This window comes from Schistocerca nitens, chromosome 3 (genome assembly GCF_023898315.1).
Source record: "Schistocerca nitens isolate TAMUIC-IGC-003100 chromosome 3, iqSchNite1.1, whole genome shotgun sequence".
In the NCBI taxonomy this organism is placed as follows: domain Eukaryota; kingdom Metazoa; phylum Arthropoda; class Insecta; order Orthoptera; family Acrididae; genus Schistocerca; species Schistocerca nitens.
The window spans coordinates 369,452,419-369,474,148 of record NC_064616.1 but is presented as its reverse complement, the minus strand read 5'-3'; the positions used below and the strand labels follow the sequence as shown (position 1 = coordinate 369,474,148).

Here is a 21,730-nt window from a genome sequence, read left to right as displayed (position 1 = left end):
GCATGACCCTGAAGAGAAAGTCATATGGCAAGAAAATATGTCCATGTATGTATGTTGCTAAAATATCAATTAACTGGTTTTGATCATATCTGTAGGATCGTGCCACAATGTACGCGTGTATGTGTGTGTGTGTGGGGGGGGGGGGGGATTAAACAATCATCCAGAGAAACAACTGAAGTGAGAGCATATGCCTCCTTTACTCCAGAGTGAAGCAGAAGTAAATGATTTGATAAGTGAGAAAGAATTTCTGTAGGTTATCAACAAATTATATTCCTGTATTCTTAAAAGAGTATTAGAAACATGCTTTTTTTCCCAGTGTATTGCATATGTTTTGTCATCACATTTTCTTGTGACTTTGGAGGCTCAAATGTTGCCCAGTCATCAACTCATTCCTCTGCCTTATCAATTCCAGCCATCCAATGGTCAGTAGCTTAAAAATTATGCATGATATTTAAGGGTTGTATAGGCAGCTAGCAATCTTCTTTCTTATGGTCTTGTCACTAAATTAGTTCCAATTTGGTGAGAAGCAATGCAACGAAGTTGGGCAAATTCCCACAATGTTAACAACCTCTGCTAACATCTATCTAACAGTATTAACAGCATCAAACATCCAATTAAGACAGCTAGTTAGCCTGGTAAAGAGAGATTCACAGCACCTCTTCTTATATCCAGTTATTGCAGAATATGAAGGGAGTGTTCTGAAGAGAGTCATAGCCCAAGGTCAGTAAGGCAGCTTAAATAACATGCCTGTGTTGTATGCGTTTTCTCAGTTCTTATCCTTGTTATTGCTGTATACTATTCAAAATTTATACTTAAGTGTTAGTATCCATTCTTGTGCATACCACTGTCCTTTTTTGACACTGTAGGAACTGTTTTTTTGAAGCAGTTGAGCAACTCGTCAGTCTAGTCCATTTCTCCATCAACAGTACGCCATTGCTGATATAGTCTTTCATCTCTCCATGCACACCTCCAACTGATGGCTAGTCCCTTCTAAGACTGTAGTCAAGATGATATTGGAGTTTATTGCTGAGCTGTTGTATTGCAGCTATTGAGTATAAGGTGTTTTAAACTCTGCCAGTCACAAACTTCCAAATGCCCTTACATGAACAACATTGAAGTTTATATGGTGTGAAACTTCATTTAATTTAGGAAAGAGATTGAAATTGGAGGGTGACAAGTCTGATGTGCATGGTGAATATAGTACTGTACAGAGATACAACTTCCTTCACTCATTTTTGCCTGCACTTTAAGTGTGTGCTCTAACATAGTCTTGTTGCAAAAATGTGTGACTTTGAAATCTCCATGAGTACCATTTGAAAACTTAAAGTGTGTGTCTGTAAGAAGTCAAATTTATTGGTCACCCTTTTTCCATAAAATCAATATTGATAACAAAATCTACATTGGGCAGGATTGATGATGTAATTTTTCCATCTAATACTTGGGTTTAAAATTGTTTTCCTTTGGAAAGTTTCTGTGGTACTACTTCATAGACTGATGTTTGTTTACTTTGTAATGATATCAATAATAAAATGAATAGCCAAAATTTTAAATGTACTGTAAGCAGTTGCGCTAGTACTAACAAAGTAAATACTGCAAGAACAAAGATGTTTCAAATAAAATCATATCAGATACATAAATCTTGCATACATACAGGCTTTACTGCATGGTGCATTGTGTTAGTTGTGCTGTTGACCTAATTTCAATGTTTGTCTGTCTTAAGATACACTTGTCCTCCGGGAGCAACTTTAGGAAGTGTTACAAAGGGCAGATAATGTACAAGTATTACTAGCCACTAGTTTTATTCCATATTCAATAGATGTTCAGAAATAACAGCTGCACAGGTTTCTCCATATGAGCCTGAATTTCTTTAATTTTGCTGCCTTGGTAATGTGTATTTAGAAAATTGAATTGTTCTTTGTGTTTTCTCAGGTGGTGTGGTAACAAAAAGTTAAGAGCAAATCTTCTTCTGAACCACAACATCTTTGATTTAGCATCCGCCTCTGAAGTCTTCTGAGTATATCGGTGACATTTTATTGTCAGATAAACAAAGTGTTAACAATATGTGACAATGCGAATATTTTAAGCAGTGCTCTCCACATGAGATTGAATTTTTCTAAGTATTTTCCAAGTGAATCCTAAATGTATTACTGCATTTGATTTTTGGAATGTTAGCAGCCAATCATTGCACCAAATGGTGATAATCTGCAAGGTTTTGAGTGTTCCACTGTTATCTCTCGAGTTCAGCTATAGCAAGATGCTCATACAGTGTGCTAAAGTAAAATATCATACTAATCTACATGGCACAATTCAAATGGCAGCTTTTGTAGTAACTTACTACTTCTTCTGTATTTTTACTTCACATAATAACTGTTGATTTGCTAGTTGGAAACACTCGTATCTGCTAACTCATTGAACTTTTAATGGTGCTCAAAGTAGTTCTCTCTCTCAAATTACAACTTGTTAATTTGAGAATTTCTGCTGTATTACTGGACAAATTTTGTAGGATACTTTACTACACCTTTAAATGTCTTACTCTCACTCTAAAACCTTTAGAATATCTTTAGCGCAAATTCATAATTTGTGGTATTGTTTCCATTTTTACATTACACTGAGATGACAAAAGTCATCGGATAGTGATATGCACATATACAGATGGCAGTAGTATCTCATACACAAGGTATAAAAGGGCAGTGCATTGGCAGAGCTGTCATTTGCACTCTGGTGACTCATGTGAAAAGGTTTTCGATGTGATTATGGTCGCAAAGTGGGATTTAGCAGACTTTGAATGCGGAGTGGTAGTTCGAGCTAGATGCATGGACATTCCATTTCAGAAATCGTTAGAAAATTCAATATTCTGAGATCCACAGTGTCAAGAATATGCTGAGAATGCCAAATTTCAGGCATTACCTCTCACTATGGACAATCCAGTGGCTGACGGCCTTCACTTAACAACGGAGAGCAGCAGTGTGTGTGTGTGTGTGTGTGTGTGTGTGTGTGTGGAGTTGTCAGTGTTAATAGATAAACAACAGTGCATGAATAAATCAGTGTGGGACATTTGAGGAACACTACCACTAGGACAGTGCTGTAAGATTTGGCATTAATAGAATATGGCAGCAGATGACCAACATGAGTGCCTTTGCTAACAGTACAAAATTGCCTCCAGTCACTTTTTTGAAGTCATGACCATATCGGTTTGACCCTAGATAACTGGAAAACTGTGGCCTGGTCAGATGAGTCCCAATTTCAGTTGGTAAGAGCTGATGGTAGGGTTTGAGTGTGTCACAGATCCCAAGAAGCCATGAGCCCAAGTTGTCAACAAGACACTGTGCAAATTGGTGGGGGTTCCACAATGGTGTGGACTGTGTTTGCATAGAATGGACTGGGGTCTCTGGTCCAACTGAATCGATCATTGGCTGGAAATGGTTATGGTCAGCTACTTGGAGACTATTTGCAGCCATTCTTGGACTTCATGTTCCTAAACAATGCTGGAAGTTTATGGATGACAATGTGCCATGTGACTGGACTACAGTTGTCCATGATGGGTTTGGAGACCAAGCTTGACAATTTGAGCAACTGATTTGGCCACCCTGATTGCCCGACATCGATCCCTTTGAACTTTTATGGGACATAATCAAGAGGTCAGTTCATGCACAAAATCCTGCACCAGCAACACTTCTGCAGTCATAGACGGCTATAGAAGCAGCATGGCTCAATATTTCTGCAGGGGCTTCCAATGACTTGTTGAGTCCTTACCACACCGAGTTACTGCATTATGCTGGGCAAAAGGAGGTCTGACATGATATTAGGTGTGATATTAGGTGGTATCCCATTACTTTTGTCACCTCAATGTACGTAAAATCTGAAGCAGAACTGTTTCTACATGGCAGATCTGAATTCATTTTTCTTAATTAATAAATTAAATACTTAAATGAGAAATTTTTGAGTGGTGGTATTTTATTTCCAGCTGCAGTTGAGCAGTGATAAGTCTCTTGAAATGTTAATCCTGTACTAGGATGTAAAATTAGTAAATGATCATAATTACACTGAACAACAAATTTGAAGTGAAAGTGTGTAAATTGCATGGTTTTAAGTTAGTTATGTTTATTTCAGTATAAAATGATTCATAAATATTTAGCTCTAGTCTCTCTTTTTTTTTTCTTTAGTAATCTGCATTTTTGTATAAATAACTCATTCTCTAAATATGCATTCATGTTTCAAGATTCGGCGTAACAAATTTTAAGTGAAAAATTACTTGACTTATGTTAAGTGTTATGCATTGATAAATTTCAGTGACATTCTGGTAGTATAAAAGTAAAATATTAAGAAAAAATGAAGGTAATGTTACATGAATGAAAATACTTTGTAAGTCTACTTTGTACCAGAACTATATAAAGCACAAAAGAAAACGTATAAATTAACTGGTCACAAATATAGATAAAGGATTACAAATGTTTACCGAGTGAGGTGGCGCAGTGGTTAGACACTGGACTCGCATTCGGGAGGACGACGGTTCAATCCCGCGTCCGGCCATCCTGATTTAGGTTTTCCGTGATTTCCCTAAATCACTCCAGGCAAATGCCGGGATGGTTCCTGTGAAAGGGCATGGCCGACTTCCTTCCCCATCCTTCCCTAATCTGATGAGACCAATGACCACGCTGTCTGGTCTCCTTCCCCAAACAACCAACCAACCAACAAATGTTAAATGTCCATATTTACAGTACATTCAATTGCATATTTTATTCAGAGATAAATTCAGATGATGACCGTTTTCGCTTGGCTTGACGTTTATCCACATACTCGGGAACTTCCCTTATGACAGTCCAGCAGCAGCAGCAGCAGCAGTAGTAGTAGTAGTAGTAGTAGTAGTAGTGCTCCACTTTCCGGCATACCTCTTGTCAAATGTGGCAATATCGTGATGAAATCACACCCCATGTTCATCACTTACTGCACCACAATCTTTGGAGAAGAAGTCAGGATGACTATGTAAGAAAGGCATTTTCAATGACATGCTGCTACCAAGTTTTTCGTAAGATGACAACATGTTATCTACAATCTCCTTGTAATTGATTGCTTGTTTGTTCCCTAAGGACTGTAAACAGGCTGTCTTAAAACATTCCCAGGCATGCTTCTCATCACCTTGTACGATTCCATCAAAAGTATGGTCTCTAAAAAGCTCTCGAATCTGTGAGCCTACAAAATGTTGCACACAAGTAAGACCAGGGACAATAATATAATCCATTGTTACTAGTTATTATGACTTTCACAAACCATTGTAATATTTGATTTTAAACTTAACATAAAAATCTGTATATAATTATCTCACCGTAATAAAACAGTGTAAAATGAAAACTAGAGCTAATTTTGAATTGGCGTTGTGATATTCACTATCAGCACATTAGAATTGATAGGAATGGGCTATTTTCATTGTTGCTCAGTGTTATTTTCATTTTAGTGGTTACTGATTGGCATTTTCTGGAATGTCATTCCAGTAGGCTACCTAAAAGTGGATCCTGCTGAATACTTGTCCAGAGAAATATGAACTGCAAAAGTGTTCACTATAGAATTTGTAGGCATTTTTGCTATCAGTGTACTGTGAAATATGCTGAGATGGTAACAGATGCTACCCATCCTGTATGTGATAGCAGATTCATTAGATTTTGGGAAGTAACTTTCTTCTAACATCTAAATAAGAATTGGTGGATTGATTCCATCTTTTCTTTCCACACAGGTTTTTCTGCTTCTTGGTGATTCGTCGAAGTGTTCATGCCCATCTGCCTGTTCTCTAATGCTAGTTCCAGAGGGAATTTTCCGTAGGTCAGTTGTTAGATTGTGAAATTGTTGTTTAGGAGGTACCCTCTAAGATTAAATAAAGGAAAAACAACAAAGCCTATGAACACACTTTTATATCTTAAATTGTTTTGGGAGTTGATAATTGTTTAACAACAAGCTGTCTGCATCATATCTTCACAAGGTTGTTATTTTTACAATGAAATTCTTTATTTAATGTGTTCTTGATTTGTGTATATGAACCTTATAAGCGTATGAATGGTGTACTGAATGAAATTGGACATTCTGTTAACAGATGCAGCCAGGTAATCCAGTGGCAACTGTTGTGGAAGCTGCAGCAACTGAAGCTCGTTACTCATATGAAACATGCACAAACAGTCCTCGAAATAATGAGAATCCTGCGCCTAATTCAGAAGTAGGTGTTTCTCAACAAGTTTCAAAAGTCGAAGATGGCAGTACTCAATGCAGCGAAACAGACTTCAACAACAAGGTATCTAATAAATAACACTGCATTTACAATTTTACTAACTTCCTGCATTTTATTGGGCTATTCCGTATATGCTTTTGAAGATGTTTTTTACATCTGCTGCAAAATAATGCAACCAATGAGGAATTTTGTTTTGAGAGCTATCTTTTCATCAGCAGTTAATTCAAAACAAAAGCCTAAGCAAAGTTTTGATAATGAAAGTAAATCATAGCTAGAATCTTAATATCTCTATAAGGGTAAAAATTATCATAGCTAAATCATGTACAGTTACAGCCAATCAATCATCACCAATTCACCATGGTATACTGAAAGTATGGCTATGTGAGGGTAGATAACTGCTTACTGAATAGAGCGAGCATTGAGCAACAGACAAGTGTTTTGAAAAAGACTGATTACCAGTAGAGCTCTGAGAAAAAGTATTTTTGTTAAAGATTTTGTGAAAAGTGATCTGTTAATTAATTGCATATATTCATATAACAGTCTTTTACATACAGTGTTAATGAACAGATTTGGTGCGGTCTGTGGGCAAAGATTTGATATTTGCTGAAAACCGCTTTCGCCTTAACCTGATTTTTTTGAAAAGAGTAAGTACAAAGTTGATAAATGTGAGATGATGTAATTGACCGACATTATGTGTATATCGTGACATTAAATGATTACTAGCCAGTGACAAAAACTGCTTGAAACCAAATGTGATCATAAAAATTCTTTTCATTGGCAAGTAGTAGTAATATTTGCTTTAATCTTCTCATTGAGTTGCAATACACTATAGTCTACAGAATTTATAGAATTGTGTGCTGTGCTTATTTGTCCAGAAAAGAGGTAAAGTTGTGTGAAAAATAATTCAAATAGTAGCGAGAACGAATTCCCCACAAGAAATATGACTACTTCATTGCCTCATTGGCTGTTTTTCGTACTTAACTACCTTCCTCAGACATAAGATTTGGTCCATTTGTTTATAGTTTTTACTTACTTTTATCATTCATTGCTGTTTCATTTTCCTGTTTGATTTATTTTTTAACATATTCTGACTAATCAAGATTACAAACTTCTGTTGATGTAAGGAATCTTCCCAGGAAGTTAACATTACACGTATTCTAAATGTATACCATTTATTAATTGTCTATGTTTTGATAATACAAGGAAAAATAAAATAAACAAAAAGAAATTGGTTACATTAATTTCTGTCTTCACTGTCATTTTTCATAGGTAATGGTTACTGTCGGACCTGAGACAGAGCTGTCCTTTTTATTTTTTTTAACACATCTGATTTCACTTCCATAGTGACGTGAGAATGTTACAATGTCTCTTGCTTCCAAACATATCATCTGCCCACTGTTCTCTCATTGGCTCTGTAGAACCATCTGCTGACACACCCGTAATCATTCCCATCATATCTCACAGTGAGCGTTGACCGTGTTGCTGTACAAAATGTGCAAATATGCCTCTGGCCCCCATCTACACTTTTAGTGTCTCCTGCAGACATGTATGCTGTTGTTGAGTATTCGGCCAATTTTAATGTCAGTTTATTTCCAGTTGCAAATGGATTCAGCCAAACTGCAGTTTAAACATGTTAGATGTTCATGAAAAGACAATGTATGTAGTATACATTCCCACGATTGGCTGCACAACAAAATTTCTGGCTGCTCAACACTCCACTCCCTGCACTCATAGTTCTAAGCCAAGCTGGTTCACTGTCCCACCTCCAACTTTCTGTGGTGCTGTGCTTGAGCAACACTGAAATCTGCACAGCAATGTCTTCTGGGGTGCAGGTCATACATACAAACAGCAACTAATACATAAATAAAAGATTGAAATCACTATTCAGTCTGATTATCGATATTTTGCTTGTCCCTCGATGTAGTGACGTCTCCACAACAGGTCTTTTTGCTGTAATTTATTCTCATGACAGCAGTTACAGTCAGTTTAATATGATATATTTCATTTGTTAGAAATTTCGTACTGGATTTTTTTTTTTTTTATCTGAATGTCCTCATCGTGTTCTAAAGCTAATAAAAGCTGATAACAATTTTCTTCAGTATTCTAATGTGTACACTGACTGAATTTCTCATTTGCAACTCACTTGATAAATCATTAATTTCTCATCACCAAATAAAATATTGACCAGGGTTCATAATCAAGTATCGTTTTTTAAGGACAAGATTTTCTTCTTTGAATGTTACCTTTACTTAAAAAGCAGCATAAATGTATGTATACAGAATCTGTATATGTATAAGAACATTTATTGCAATCCCATTAAAATACAACAAAAGTTTCTAAGTTGATATAATTTAATGTTATTTCCTCCTGTGTTTCACAGAATTGTCAGTTTTTAAGCAGAGCATTATATATAAATGTTGGTATTTAAAACAGCTTCCAGTCGTCTCAGAATGGATAAACACAGGTCCTGCATGGTTTTCGAGGGACTCTTGTAACATTCTTTCTGTAAAATACTGGAAAGTTGGGGTAACAGTTATGGATGTAGATAGTGATCAGGCACCCCTCTCTCCAAAGTAAACCACCAAGGCTCAAAAACAGCAAGATATGGTGACAATGGTGGCCAGGAGAGATGCAGCAGTTCATTCCAGTGCTCATAAAACCAGTCCTGGAAAATGCGAGCTGTCTGAAGAAGGCCCCTGTCACCTTATAATGCAGCATAACCATTGGAGAATGAACATGGAATACTATGATATGCCTCTCAAATCACCACCAACCTGTTGCGCCCCCCCCCCCCCCCCCTCCCCTCCCAAAAAAAAAGTTTAACTCTTGGGATGTAAACTCACCCAGAAGTTTGAAACAAGGCTCATCAGACCAAATGGCATTCTTCCATTGCTCCATAGTCAAAGTTTTTATGGTCTCACCACCACATTTTCCTGTTTGAGGGTATTTGCATCACTGATGAGTAGTTTTGAAATTCCAGCTCACCCTGCAGTTCCCTCCTTCTGGAGTTCCCCACATGTTGTTTTGATGCTAACAGTGTTCAGGAGTGTGACATTCAGTTCTGCGGGGAATTTTGCAGCTGTTCTCTTTATTTTTTGTCACAATTGTCTTCAGTGGTCATCTGTCATGATTACCCAATACACACTTTCAGCCACATTGTGACCTAGTGGATGATGACAAGTTGCTAAGTGATAAATAGATGAATGTGGACAATGAAACTTTAATTCAATGGTATTCTTCGTCAGATAATTTTTGAGTGCTGAGTAATACCTGGCATTATCACGGTGAAGACCAGTGTGACTTTTCACCATTGTTTTCCCGATTTTGTCAACAAGTTCTGGTAAACAAATTGTTGTATGCCATTGGCATTAACTGTTCTTTAGTTCTCTAAAGGGTGTCCAGCATAATAAAATAAACAAGCAATGATTTTCTTGGAAGTGTTTTGTAAGTAACCACTTTTGTTGGTTTTGGTTCACATTGGAACACCCAAACAGTTGAGTGCACCTTAGTTTCTAGATCACACGAATTTATCCAAATTTTGCCTCCCATTATGGTGACGCTTCTTGATTACACATTACTTAAGCTGAATTTTTCTAACATCCCCTCACTCCAATTGATACAAGCTTGTTTTTGAGCTCCAGTCAAATTGTGCGGAATTCATTGAGAACACACAATTTTCACAGCTAATGCAGCATTCAGTATGCTTTTATCTAGCAGTACGTTATATGCTTGTCCTCTTTAATCACATTATGCACAGTATTGTGTGCCATTTTTTATGAACAGTCCCCAAGATATGTTAATAATGGAATTGTGGCTGTGACAGAATTCTGCAAACAAATTGTAAACAGTCTTTTCTGAAAGTGATTGATGCCTAATGTTGAAGAAAGCTATTTGATGCATTGTTGTTGGGTTATATCCTTACAAAAAATCACAAAAACAAATCCATGTACAATTTGCATTTTTTGATGGCCCTGTTTCTTTAAACACTCACTGTAAATGAATTTCTTGGCCAGTTTCTCAGGTTCGTTATGTTAACAGTAATAAATACCAAATTTTAGAACAATAATAAAGTCACATCATAAAAGTGTCTCCTAACAATTTTTTGTAAAAATCTTAAAATGTGACACTTGTACAAAGGATTAGTTTTTGATAGTGGGGCTGGAATAGTGTGGGCTCTGCTTAGTGAGAGCAGTTGAGAATGCCTTTGATGGGGAAATAGTGGCTCTGGTTTGGGAAATGTGTACATTAATGATCAGGAGAGTAGTGTGCTAAGTGCATGTTCCTTTATACTGACATCCAGTGACATTGTAACCGAGAGACTGACAAAAGAAGGTGCTAGGCAGTGAGTGATACACTCGGCATGATGACACAGTTACATGTATTTCTTCATTGCTATCAGATTTTTCTTAAAAAAAGATAATGTTTGTTGTTTAAGAACTGCCATTGCGTTCTTTTTTCATTTGGAAGATTATTCAATAGTATGGAAGGTAACATTGTAGTATATACATCAGCTGAGGAGCAAAAGATTATATACTACTGTTAGCCAAACTAGCACTTGCCTGTGTATCATTATCATTTTGAATTTTGAAAAGTGATCAAAGGTGAAACAAAATTCCTTATGTGAAAAATGTTTATCATATGAACAAACCATGGATATGGGTCACTAAAACAAAAATTATTGATTGTAACATGTACAATAAGTTTCAATCATGGAAGATTCGACGAAGTTGTAAACTCAAAAATCAGGTGAATATGAGCGGTGAAGCATTAATTTGGTGTTTTTCTCAGTCAAATAATGAATTTTTGATGTGCAGTGTAACAGCTGGCACTATCATGTTGAAGAATAATGTTATGCTTCTTAGTGTGACTTTTAGTACTGCTGTGTCAAGGTTTGGAATCTACCTAGTGAGGTGTGTGCACTCTTGTGTTGCAACCATCCCATGTCCGAATCTGTAAAATGGTTGTGTGACAGGTCCAGTGTAGCCTATCCAGTGCCATATTCTAAACTGAAGATTACATAGATACACGCTTCATTCATGATCTGACAGAGGGTGATACTGAAGAAATATTTTGTTAAAACAGTGCACAGATATGGGCCTTTCTAATATAATTTCTTACTGTTGACACGCTTTAATGAGAAGCAGTATCCTACGCACTATGCATCTGTACCGTCCCTGTCTCGTGATGATTGGTGACTTATACTTTTGTTAGTGTGAACATACTCTAATAAGTTCTGTGACATGACTTTCCGCACAAATTTAGCTGATTAGGCGTATTTATGTTGTTTGGCATCCATTATTATTATTATTATTATTATTATTATTATTATTATTATTATTATTATCATCATCATCATCATCATCATCATCATCTTTTATCTGTGAATCATTTCATTTGTGTACATACAACTTGGGTACCTGATGATTAATGAATGTTCTGTTTATTTGTAAGCGTGCTGAAACTGGAAAATGTCGGTGTATGCTTTATATGGCATAACAAGCAGTACTGAAATGTTTCCTAGTGGTATGCCTCAACATATTTTTTTAAGTTTTACTACCATGTATACTTTTTTGTAGTAAATATTCCTTCAATTAAATCTGTAACTTGAACTGTTTGATGGGCTTAAGGATGTCCTGGTCTACATTCCAGAGAGCAACTGAAGCACTCAGTCTCAACTGATTTGCCCGGGGGAAAAAAAAGGAAGGAAAAAAAACTGTATCGATCCCTGCCATTGATTTCAAAAACATGTTTAAGTTAAAAAATAAGAAAATGGTAGACAGCTGATGTTCCCTCCTAAGGCACTCAACAGAATACACTAGCTCATTTGCTAATTTGGACAAAAGAACATGAATTCTGCAGTTATGTGTCAGCTGGCATGGAGACAATGGTCTCGTGTATCAAACAGATCCCAAACACAACTATCAGAATGACAGATCAACTGCTCCTAACCAACATTCACAGCTAACAAATGCTGACGTTTGTGGCCCATCAGAGTTGGCTGCCAGCCAAAAGACTAGGCCCAAATGGCAGTCCTCTGACGTTAATGCAGCAGTTTGTGATAGTCTGGGGCACTCAGCTTGTGGTGCAACAAATGAAAAAAGCCCCATGGCTGGCACCTGTATCAACATTGCAGCAAACTGCACCCATTAACTGGTGACACCCAGTTGAAAACTAGACAGTGTATCGCCGCGCTACAAGGCAGTACAGACTTCTTCAGTTGGATCTTGAATGTGCACACAAAATGCCCCACCGCTGAGTTAGAAGTTGGGTGAAATTCAGCAACTGGGATACAGGTCGCTGACTGTTATTAGTTACGAGGGTACAGGGGGAACCCTCAATAGGAAAAGTGAGTGACAACACACAAATAGTTGCTGTCAATGTCACAGAAGGCAATTTGGCAAAACACTTGATTTTGGGCAGCCCATCCGCTACCAACAACAACAACAACGTGCTTCCCAAAAAAGGTCCTACAAAGTTGGTGTGTCCCAGTAGATGTGGTGTAGTGCCAAAATCTTTATTCAAGGTATACCACATTGCAACACATGCAGTAGCTGGAGTATGCAAGGACACAACACCAGGAGGACAACCACTTGACAACTTGGCCTCTCTCTCAACAATATTGAGTTGGCCATATAGCAGGAAAAACGTATGCCACACTGAACCCGCTCCTCAAGGTGCACAGCGAGGCCACCTTGTCTGGACTGCTGAAACGACATTCCAGAAATGTGGGTTGGCGTCCGTGGCAGCCATGGCCTCCTGCACCGTCAAAGGAAAATCCAGCAGTGTCTGCTGCAAGGTATCGTCCAACGCGAAAATGACAGCCTCCTTTCAATAGAACTCCAGATTGGGTCCCACTGGTCACCGCGGTAGTGCACCTGCATTAGCTTGATCGTGGTGGACCAGTAACAAATGTCATGGCAATAAGTACTGAGAAGGAGTGCCAACCTATGCAGTTGGTAGGCAATCATATCTGGTGGCTTATAAGGAGTGCCAAATAACGCAATCAGTGGCTTGTAGTCAATGATGAGTAGGAACTGCGCTCCATGCAGAAAAACAATTATACTTTTTAATGCCATAAATGATAGCCAGTGCCCTCTTTTCCACTTTTGAATAGTTATGATGTGTCGTTGAAAGTGTCTTTGATCCCTAAGTGATGGGCTGTTCGGTGCCCTCTGGGTTCCAATTTGACTAGACCACACCTATGCCATACTGGAACACAGAGTTCATAGTTTACCTCGTATAAAAGAAACTGGACAGGGAGTCGATCACAAGCACTGCTTGAAGGACTGAAAAGCCTGTTGACAGTCCACAGCCATGTGAATTTGATGACCTTCTGGGGAAGCCAGCTAAGAGGTTGGGAATGAACTTAACATAATAGGAAATTTTGCCCAAAAAGGACTGAAGCTCCTTCAGGTTCTTGGGAGCTGGCAGTGTGATGGTGGCCTTCACGTGCTCGCCCGTAGAATGAGGCCACCTTTGCCAATCACATGTCCCAAAAAATGCACCTTTGGGGAAAAAGAATTACATATGTGCAATTTGCAATGAAGGTAATTCTTCAGGATGCAATGGAAAACCACCTGCAGATTTCGGAAATGCTCCTCTCGTATTGATCCCATGACCCAGATGTCATCAAGGTAGTTGACACAACAGAGAATGTTCTTAATCAAATGCTGAAAATATTTTTGATACATTCCTGGGACAGACAAAATTCCAGATGGCAAGCGATTAAACTGATAAAGCCCAAGAGGGGTTTAGAGCACAAAGAAATGCTGAGAAGCAACATCCAAGAGTAACTGCAGGTATGTTGTGCATGTCGATGTGGGAAAAATACTGGCTCCATATCAGCATTTGCTAATAGTTCCTTCAGACACAAAATGGGATATGAATAATTGATAAATTGTGGGTTGACTATTTAAAATTGTTGCAAAGGCACATGGCACCATTTGGCTTCTGGATCACCACCAAAAGGGTGGCTCACTGACTAGATGAAATAGGGGTGATAACTCTCGAGTTCCTGCCTATAATGCAACTCGATCTTGAACTTCTCACACACGGTGAAGGGAATGGGGTGGGAGTGACAAAATTTAGGTACTGCTGACAACTTAAAGGGGATAAGGGCCTTGAAATTTTTTGCTAGATGAAAAGTATTCTCAAAAAGCTGGTTTTATGACCATTGTAAAGAGCCCATATCTTGACAGGTGGCCAATTGGGGCACCAAATGGAGTCTGTCAATGATTTGTAATTCAAAAACAGAAAAGGCATCTAACCCAAAAATATTCTGCACCAACAGTGAATTAACCACTAACAGTGTAAGTTGCCATCTCACATTCTTATAATTGCCTCCACTTTGGAATTTACTGTTTGCTATAAGAAACAACTTGACATAGCAGCCATTGTAACACAAGGCAGACCAAGAGCCTATACATGTATTAAGTTAATTAGACCAATCATTGCCCCTGTGTCTACCTGAAATTCAATCAGTCACCCATCCACAACTGACATTAGCAGAATACACTTAGGGCAGTTCTTGTGGGGCATCAGAAATGACCTCTACGAATCTAGGGAAAGCACTGGAGCCTCCAACAACCATCCTGCAGCTTGTCAGCTGCCACAAACTGATGCCAAATGACCTACTTTACGGCACCTACATGCAAGCAATCCTGTCTGATATGCACCAAATAACAATTGGAGCACCGACCGCTGACACTCATTGAGCAGAAACAGATGCGGAAGAATGACCTTATGTTATGTTATGTTATGTTATGTTACCCGGGGACCTAGAAACGACGGAGAGACTCCATCCCCGCCACAGCCCCAGTGGTCCGCAACCCCACGACGACTATCCACTTCACCCCTCCACCGCCCCACACCGAACCCAGGGTTATTGTGCGGTTCCGCCCCCTGTGGACTCCCCAGGGAATGTCTCACACCAGACGAGTGTAACCCCTACGTTTGCGTGGTAGAGTAATGGTGGTGTACGCGTATGTGGAGAACTTGTTTGCGCAGCAATCACTGACATAGTGTAGCTGAGGCGGAATATGGGGAACCAGCCCACATTTGCCAAGGCAGATGGAAAACCACCTAAAAACTATCCACAAACTGGCCAGCTCACCAGACCTCGACACAAATCCGCCAGGCGGATTCGTGCCGGGTTCCGGTGCTCCTTCCCGCTTGGAAAGCCGTGCATTAGACGGCACGGCCAACCGGAGAACTCAAAAAAATTATTTTCAGTTGTCAAAATGCTTCAACGTATTTGTATTCGCTGACCTCCATGTGAGGAAAGGTATGCAGTACTGTGATGTCACTGCACTTTAATCATCAATGTCATCAACATAAAGTGGCTCAGGGAAAGACAAACATGTCTGGCTAACTCCGTGGGGCACTGGCAGCTGTGCACCACGCATATAATAGAGGGTGTACATAAAGTCCAGGAACACTTTCAATTACTTATTACACAAGAACTAAAAGTTGTACAGATGTCATATATTTTTATCTACTCAGTGTCACATTGCCACAAAGCCATCCAGATGGCAGAAATGTAACTTCTCTCTCCAGCAGTGGCTTGACTCCAGAAGCCATGGAGCTGGACCCTAGGAGAGGAAAGCAAACTCTACAAGTGGGTCAGTCTGTGGGTAGCAGATAGTCCAGACATCGTGTAGAGACAGACATGGAGAAAAGTACAAAATGCGAACAGTGTGAATGACTGAACACGTAGCACGCAGAACAAAGAACATGGCAAAGTGCGAAGGCAGAATGCAAAATGGTCGATGTTAGCACAATAACTGATGAGCCTGCCCTTTTGCCGCAGGTAAGTAAACAAGTGAGTCAGCAGTTCTGCCCTTACTATGCTCCATGCATACTGCTTGTGATAACTTGCCGCACTGCTCTGTCATGAGACCCCTGCAGCTTATCTGCATCCATATTGATGTTCGCTGGTGGCAACACTGAAGTCAGTAATGAAAACCATATGGTGCTTTTTTGTATCAACATGACACATTTGTCATATGGAACAACCTGTAGTATGAAGCATCGTGTTTCCTTTACCGTGTGATGAGCAAAAGGGGCACACACAAATTTTTACCATCATATTAGTTTGAAAAAAAGGTCAACTTCTTTATCTGATATAAAACCATTGTACATATTTACTATGTTTTCAAGAAAATAAATGGAAGAGCATACGGTAAAGAATGCAAAGGTCTCTCTGTGTAATTATTACGTCAAGAGTTGCATTTTCCTCTTTATCCTAAATAACAAAACAGTCTTTTCTTATGAGACCTCTAAACTAAACCTAGCTAATATCTTCATTGATTGTCATTGAAATAGTTTTCTTTTGTCCAGAACACAGTTTTATTCATAATATTATTAAGCCTTTCATCATTTACTTGTGACTGTTTTTTTCTGTTGTTCCGTGATTGTTGTGTGTAGCAACTCACCTTTATTCATTAATAGTGCAAGGATATGGAAGAACTATGTTAGTGACATCAATGTGTTCTTGCTAAATTAAAATATATGTGAGAGGACTGTTGAATGGTCTGATATTGGAAAGGAAACTACTATTAAGTATGAAATTTGAAGTTTAGCTATTGATGCACTTAGCGCAAGTGAAGATCATTGGAAGGGCAGTCGGGCTTGGTGGTCTAGTGCTAAAGTTTTTCAGTCTGGCCTTACACTAGCCTTCACTTCTCAGTGATGTGGGAATGTGGAACTCCTAGCCAATCATTCCATACAAATTTATTTTACTTTATTGGAGAGCCAGTGGACATCTTAACTCTGCTGATCACTCTCTTCACTTTTTAAGCAATGAAGGTGTCAGCTCACAAGAGTAGGCTTTGCAATTTTGGGAGAAATAATCAACACTAAAAAACTGCCACAGTGCCAGGGATTGCGTAATGGCTATTTGCGTTGAAGGGAAGCCACATACTGTATTTACCCGAGTATAAGAAAACACTGAATATAAGATGACACCCTCTCTCCTCATCCTCCTCCCCCCCCCCCCTTTTCCATTTTTTAAGAAGCTCATTGAGAAAAATTTATTTTTTTAACATATTCTGACTAATCAAAACTACAAACTTTTATTGATTTAAGGCATCTATCATAAACTTGTGGCATTTATTCACTGTCTACTTTTTGATAGTACAAGGAGAAGTAAAATATACAAAAAGAAATGGTTTACAGTAATTTTTATTGTAACTGCGTTCTCTTTGTTTGCTATTGCCTTCGGTATCATTATTTTTAACCATCATTGTCATCATCCTAACAGGAAATTGGTGAAACTTATAACTTCATTATCACCAATATTTGGCTATTTCTTCTGAATGTGTTGTGATTTCTGAGATTGTGGTTACAGTGGGACCAAAAAACAACCATTTTTTTCTCAGCACATAATGTTTTTACTTCTGTGCGGTGTGAGAATGGTACAATATCTCTTGCTGTCAAACATATTGTCTGCCCAGCGCAATGTCATTGGCTGTGTAGAACTAGCAGCTGACACATCTATCATTCCCTCATACCTCATACCCTCATACCTCAATAGCCAAAGCTTCAGTTGCAAATTTAAGACAACCTCTATATTAATCTGTTAAACAACATAAAAAGGTGTCCTCAGCAGCAATAGATTAATCTGCAAGTATAAAACAGCTCTATATTTTTCAGATGACAAATTTTGGAAAAGACCTCGTCTTATCATGGGGTAAATATGGTAATTACGGAAGTACGTACTCCAACATCCACTGACAGCTGGAAAGCTACAACAGTCTTCAACCAGTCACCCTGTGCAAGTGGAACTGATGTTCAGGGAAGGCACTTCCCATAATGCTCCAAAAGTTCTCAATCGGGAAGAGATCCGGTGACCTTGGCCGCCAAGGGTTTTGACAAGTATGAAGACAGGCAGTAGAAATTCTCGCTGTCTGCGAGTGGGCATTATCATGCTGAAATGTAAGTTTAGCGTGGCTTGCCATGAAGGGCAACAAAATGAGGCATAGAATATTGTTGACATGCCACTGTACTGTAAGGGTGCCATGGACGACAATGAAGAGAGTCCTGCTGTGCAATGGTACCCCTGACCATCACTCCTGGTTGTCGGGCCATATGGTGGGCAACAGTCAGGTTGGTATTCCACTGTTGTCCAGGACGTCTCTAGAGACTCCAGGCAATCAGATTCCTGGGAGATGTGTCTGGAGACCCCCGTGCCCTCCCTCCCTCCCCCCCTCCCCTCCCTTGGACAGTGGTGCGATACCAACCTGGCTCACTCGTCATATGACCTAACAGCCAGGAGTGATGGTCTGGGGTACCATTGCATGCCATAAGAGGACCCCTTTGGTTGTTATCCATGGCACCCTGGCATCCTTACAGCACAGTGGCATGTCAACAGTATTCTATGGCCCCTTTTGTTGCCCTTCATGGCAAGCCATCCTGGGCTTACATTCCAGCAAGATAATGCCTGCCCGCACACAGCAAGAGTCTCTACTGCTTATCTTCGTGCTCGCCAAACACCATCTTGGCCACCAAGATTGTCGAATCTTTCCTCAGTTGAAAACATTTGGAGCGTTTGCAGAAGGGTGAGAGGGGAAGGAAAAGGGATGAAAGAAAAGGACTTGCCCAGAACCCAAGGTCAGGGAAGACTTCCTGGACAGGATGAGAGTACAAGTTTGAGTATAAAAGAAGAAAGAGTGTCTGAAGCTGAGTGTGTTGAAAATGAAGCTCATAGGCATGGAAGCTAATAGAAATTAATTGAAAAATGAGTGGAAAGGAATTGAAATTAGTCACTATTTTTCTCTTTCTCAGTTTTATGACATATTGCAATGGAGGCGCCTCCAGGGAGGGGGGTGGGCACAGGCTTTTCCCTGTTAAAAATACACTTTTGGTGGTGAAAATACATTTTTTTGTGGTAAGTGGCACTGTACTTTCCGTCAGACCTATAAAACTACTGTTTGAATAGTAAAGGTTTTATACACCTGTGTAGAACTTCCTGGCATTTTAGGAAATGAAACCTAGCAAAAATCAGCATGTTTTGGGAAGATCTGTGATGCACGACAACATGTACACCCCATATTTTCATATTACGAAAGTATAGATACAAATTCCACCAAATACAGCATGGTAGCTTCCGAAGCTCTGAAATGGAGATTGTGTTGCACAATGCATTTTCACCAACCAGTCATAGCTCATTGCAGGTAGTCTCACCAGCAATTGACAGCAGATATTCCGAACATAGGATGGGTGATGTAATCAGCCAGTAGCAAAATCTCACAAATTCGAATAGTTAATGGTCTAAATTAATATACATATGGTATAGTTAGAAGAAAAGCTAAAATTTCACATATACCATAGGTCATCAAAAAATTGTTGCTGTTTTTTTTCCCCCTCTCTCTTCAAGGGTGTGGTTAGGCAGGATCCTTAGAGCACATCTTAAATTGCAGCAGCTGAATATTACTAACAAGTATGATTATAAATTTCACTGTTATGCACTGAACATTTTGTGTGTTACCTGGCAGAAAACATGTACCATCGACCACTTCAGTTTTTTCCATAGAAAAGCCAGTTAAGTGTTAAATTACTCAAGAAATCACTTCGAACTTTTTTTGAAGTATAATTATAATTTTTGCCGTCATTCTTGTATAATCTATAATCTGTCAAAGAACGAAAATAAATATGAAAAAGTAATCGTGAAGCTTGGTCTCGTTTAGCATGTGTTACCCTTCAAGATATATCAAACACAAATGTGCCAGTAAAAATTTAAATAATGGCTGGTTTTCCAGTCCCAAAATTTTTCTAAGTGGCTAGTCCTCAGAGTGTTAAGTTTTAAAAGAGAGTCAAATGCTCCATGATTTAAGAAAGTCATCACACAGTCTCACACGAAACATAATTTGTCTTGTGTATAAGGAAATTTTGTGTGGAGTAATGCTTCCCAAACCACCATTCGCAATATTTTCCTACAGCCTGTTAGAACTGTAAGTAGTTGTGACATGACACTCATTGAAAGCAGTTTGTTGTTACGAAGTATTACATAATCTTCATTCTAAATTTTGCTGTCGGCAGACAGTTGTGTGTGCACTGTGTTTTGTTGTTGTAAATGGCACATTTTCTTTGCAACTAAAGTTTTATTTTCATGTTATCCTCTCATTTGTTATTGCTGCTGTATTTTTCTGCAGTAGCTGACTAAAGTGGAATTCTTTGTTACTGTATCAGTTCTTACCAGTCAAAATTTTAAAAATTTAACTGAAAACTAAAACAATAAATAATTTCCGGAATGCTAAAAATTCCCTGGTTTTTCCCAGTTGTCCCAGGTCATTATGTGACCTGTAGTAGTCAATGTTAAGGAATCAAGGAACCAAAAGAATAAACTATTCTTGGACACACCGGTACATGATACAGAAATGCTTGAATGAGTTATGGAAGCGAGTTCATATCAGAAGCCCCAACAGTTGTTTCCAGCTGAACAGTTGAGGGGTAGAGTAATAATGTAACCATGTATACTATCTGCAAACATCTTTTCCCAATGACAGTATGTATGAAACCAGGCATAGTTATTCCTTTATTTCATGAATTACTTTTCACTAGTTTGCATGTGTCGCTGCTTGTGGTCTCGCAGTAGCGTTCTCGCTTCCCGAGCACGGGGTCTTGGGTTCAATTCCCGGCGGGGACAAGGTGTTTCACCTGCCTCGAGATGACTGAGTGTTGTTGTGTCTTCATCATCATCATCCATCCTCATTACGGTTGGAGGAAGGCAACGGCAAACCACCTCCATTCGGACCTTGCCTAGTACGGCGGAGCGGGTCTCCCACATCGTTCCCTATGCTCTGACAAGAAGCATGGGACTTCATTTCCAGTTTTCATGTGGTATTCCATCATATACCTCTTATACTCATTTATATTACTTACATACAGTTATATTGCTTTATATACCATTTCATTTTTAGGGTTCTGTTACCTTAATCAGTAAAAGTGGAACCCGTATAGGCTCACTTTGTTCTCCATCTGTCTGTCAGACTGTTGAAAACCCTTTTTCTCAGGAACAGGTAAATATAACAAGTTGAAATTTGTCGCACCCTAAGGTCTATGGTCTCTTAGCAGTGTAATAAATATTAGCTTCTAAGTTGATCTAATCGAGAGAGATGGCCATTTATGTCATATACTTTGGTACTCACAAATTCATTCATTAAAGCCTATAGAGTACTTCCGGTTGGTCTAGAATCATGAAACTTTGCAGGAAGCCAGTATTCACAGTAAAAGCAAAGACAAGAACTAGGAAATTGTTAATGTTTAATTATATCACATGAAAAAAATTTACTTTTGTCATTTGGTATCCAACTTTAAACTTGAAATTAAAACATTCTCAAAAGCCTTGAGATCCCTGGGATTGATATCTTGTCATTATCAATGTTAACAGGCAAAAATTGTTGAGATTCTCGATTTCTGGAATGACTGAACTGTCTATATACATAGTTAAGTTTTATATGGAACCATCGAAGTGCAAGTCCTACTCACACCTGGCCAATTATTATTATTATTATTATT

General features: G+C 38.8%; 1 protein-coding gene across 1 annotated transcript in view; it reads left to right on the top strand.

Annotated features, from left to right (window-relative positions):
* LOC126249603 (zinc finger protein 85-like) overlaps positions 1-21,730 on the top strand; it is a 79,059-nt gene that overhangs the window by 40,122 nt on the left and 17,207 nt on the right. The window contains exon 4 of the mRNA XM_049951266.1: positions 6,083-6,277. Coding sequence (XP_049807223.1) covers positions 6,083-6,277 — 195 coding nt within the window. The remainder of the gene's footprint in view (positions 1-6,082; positions 6,278-21,730) is intronic.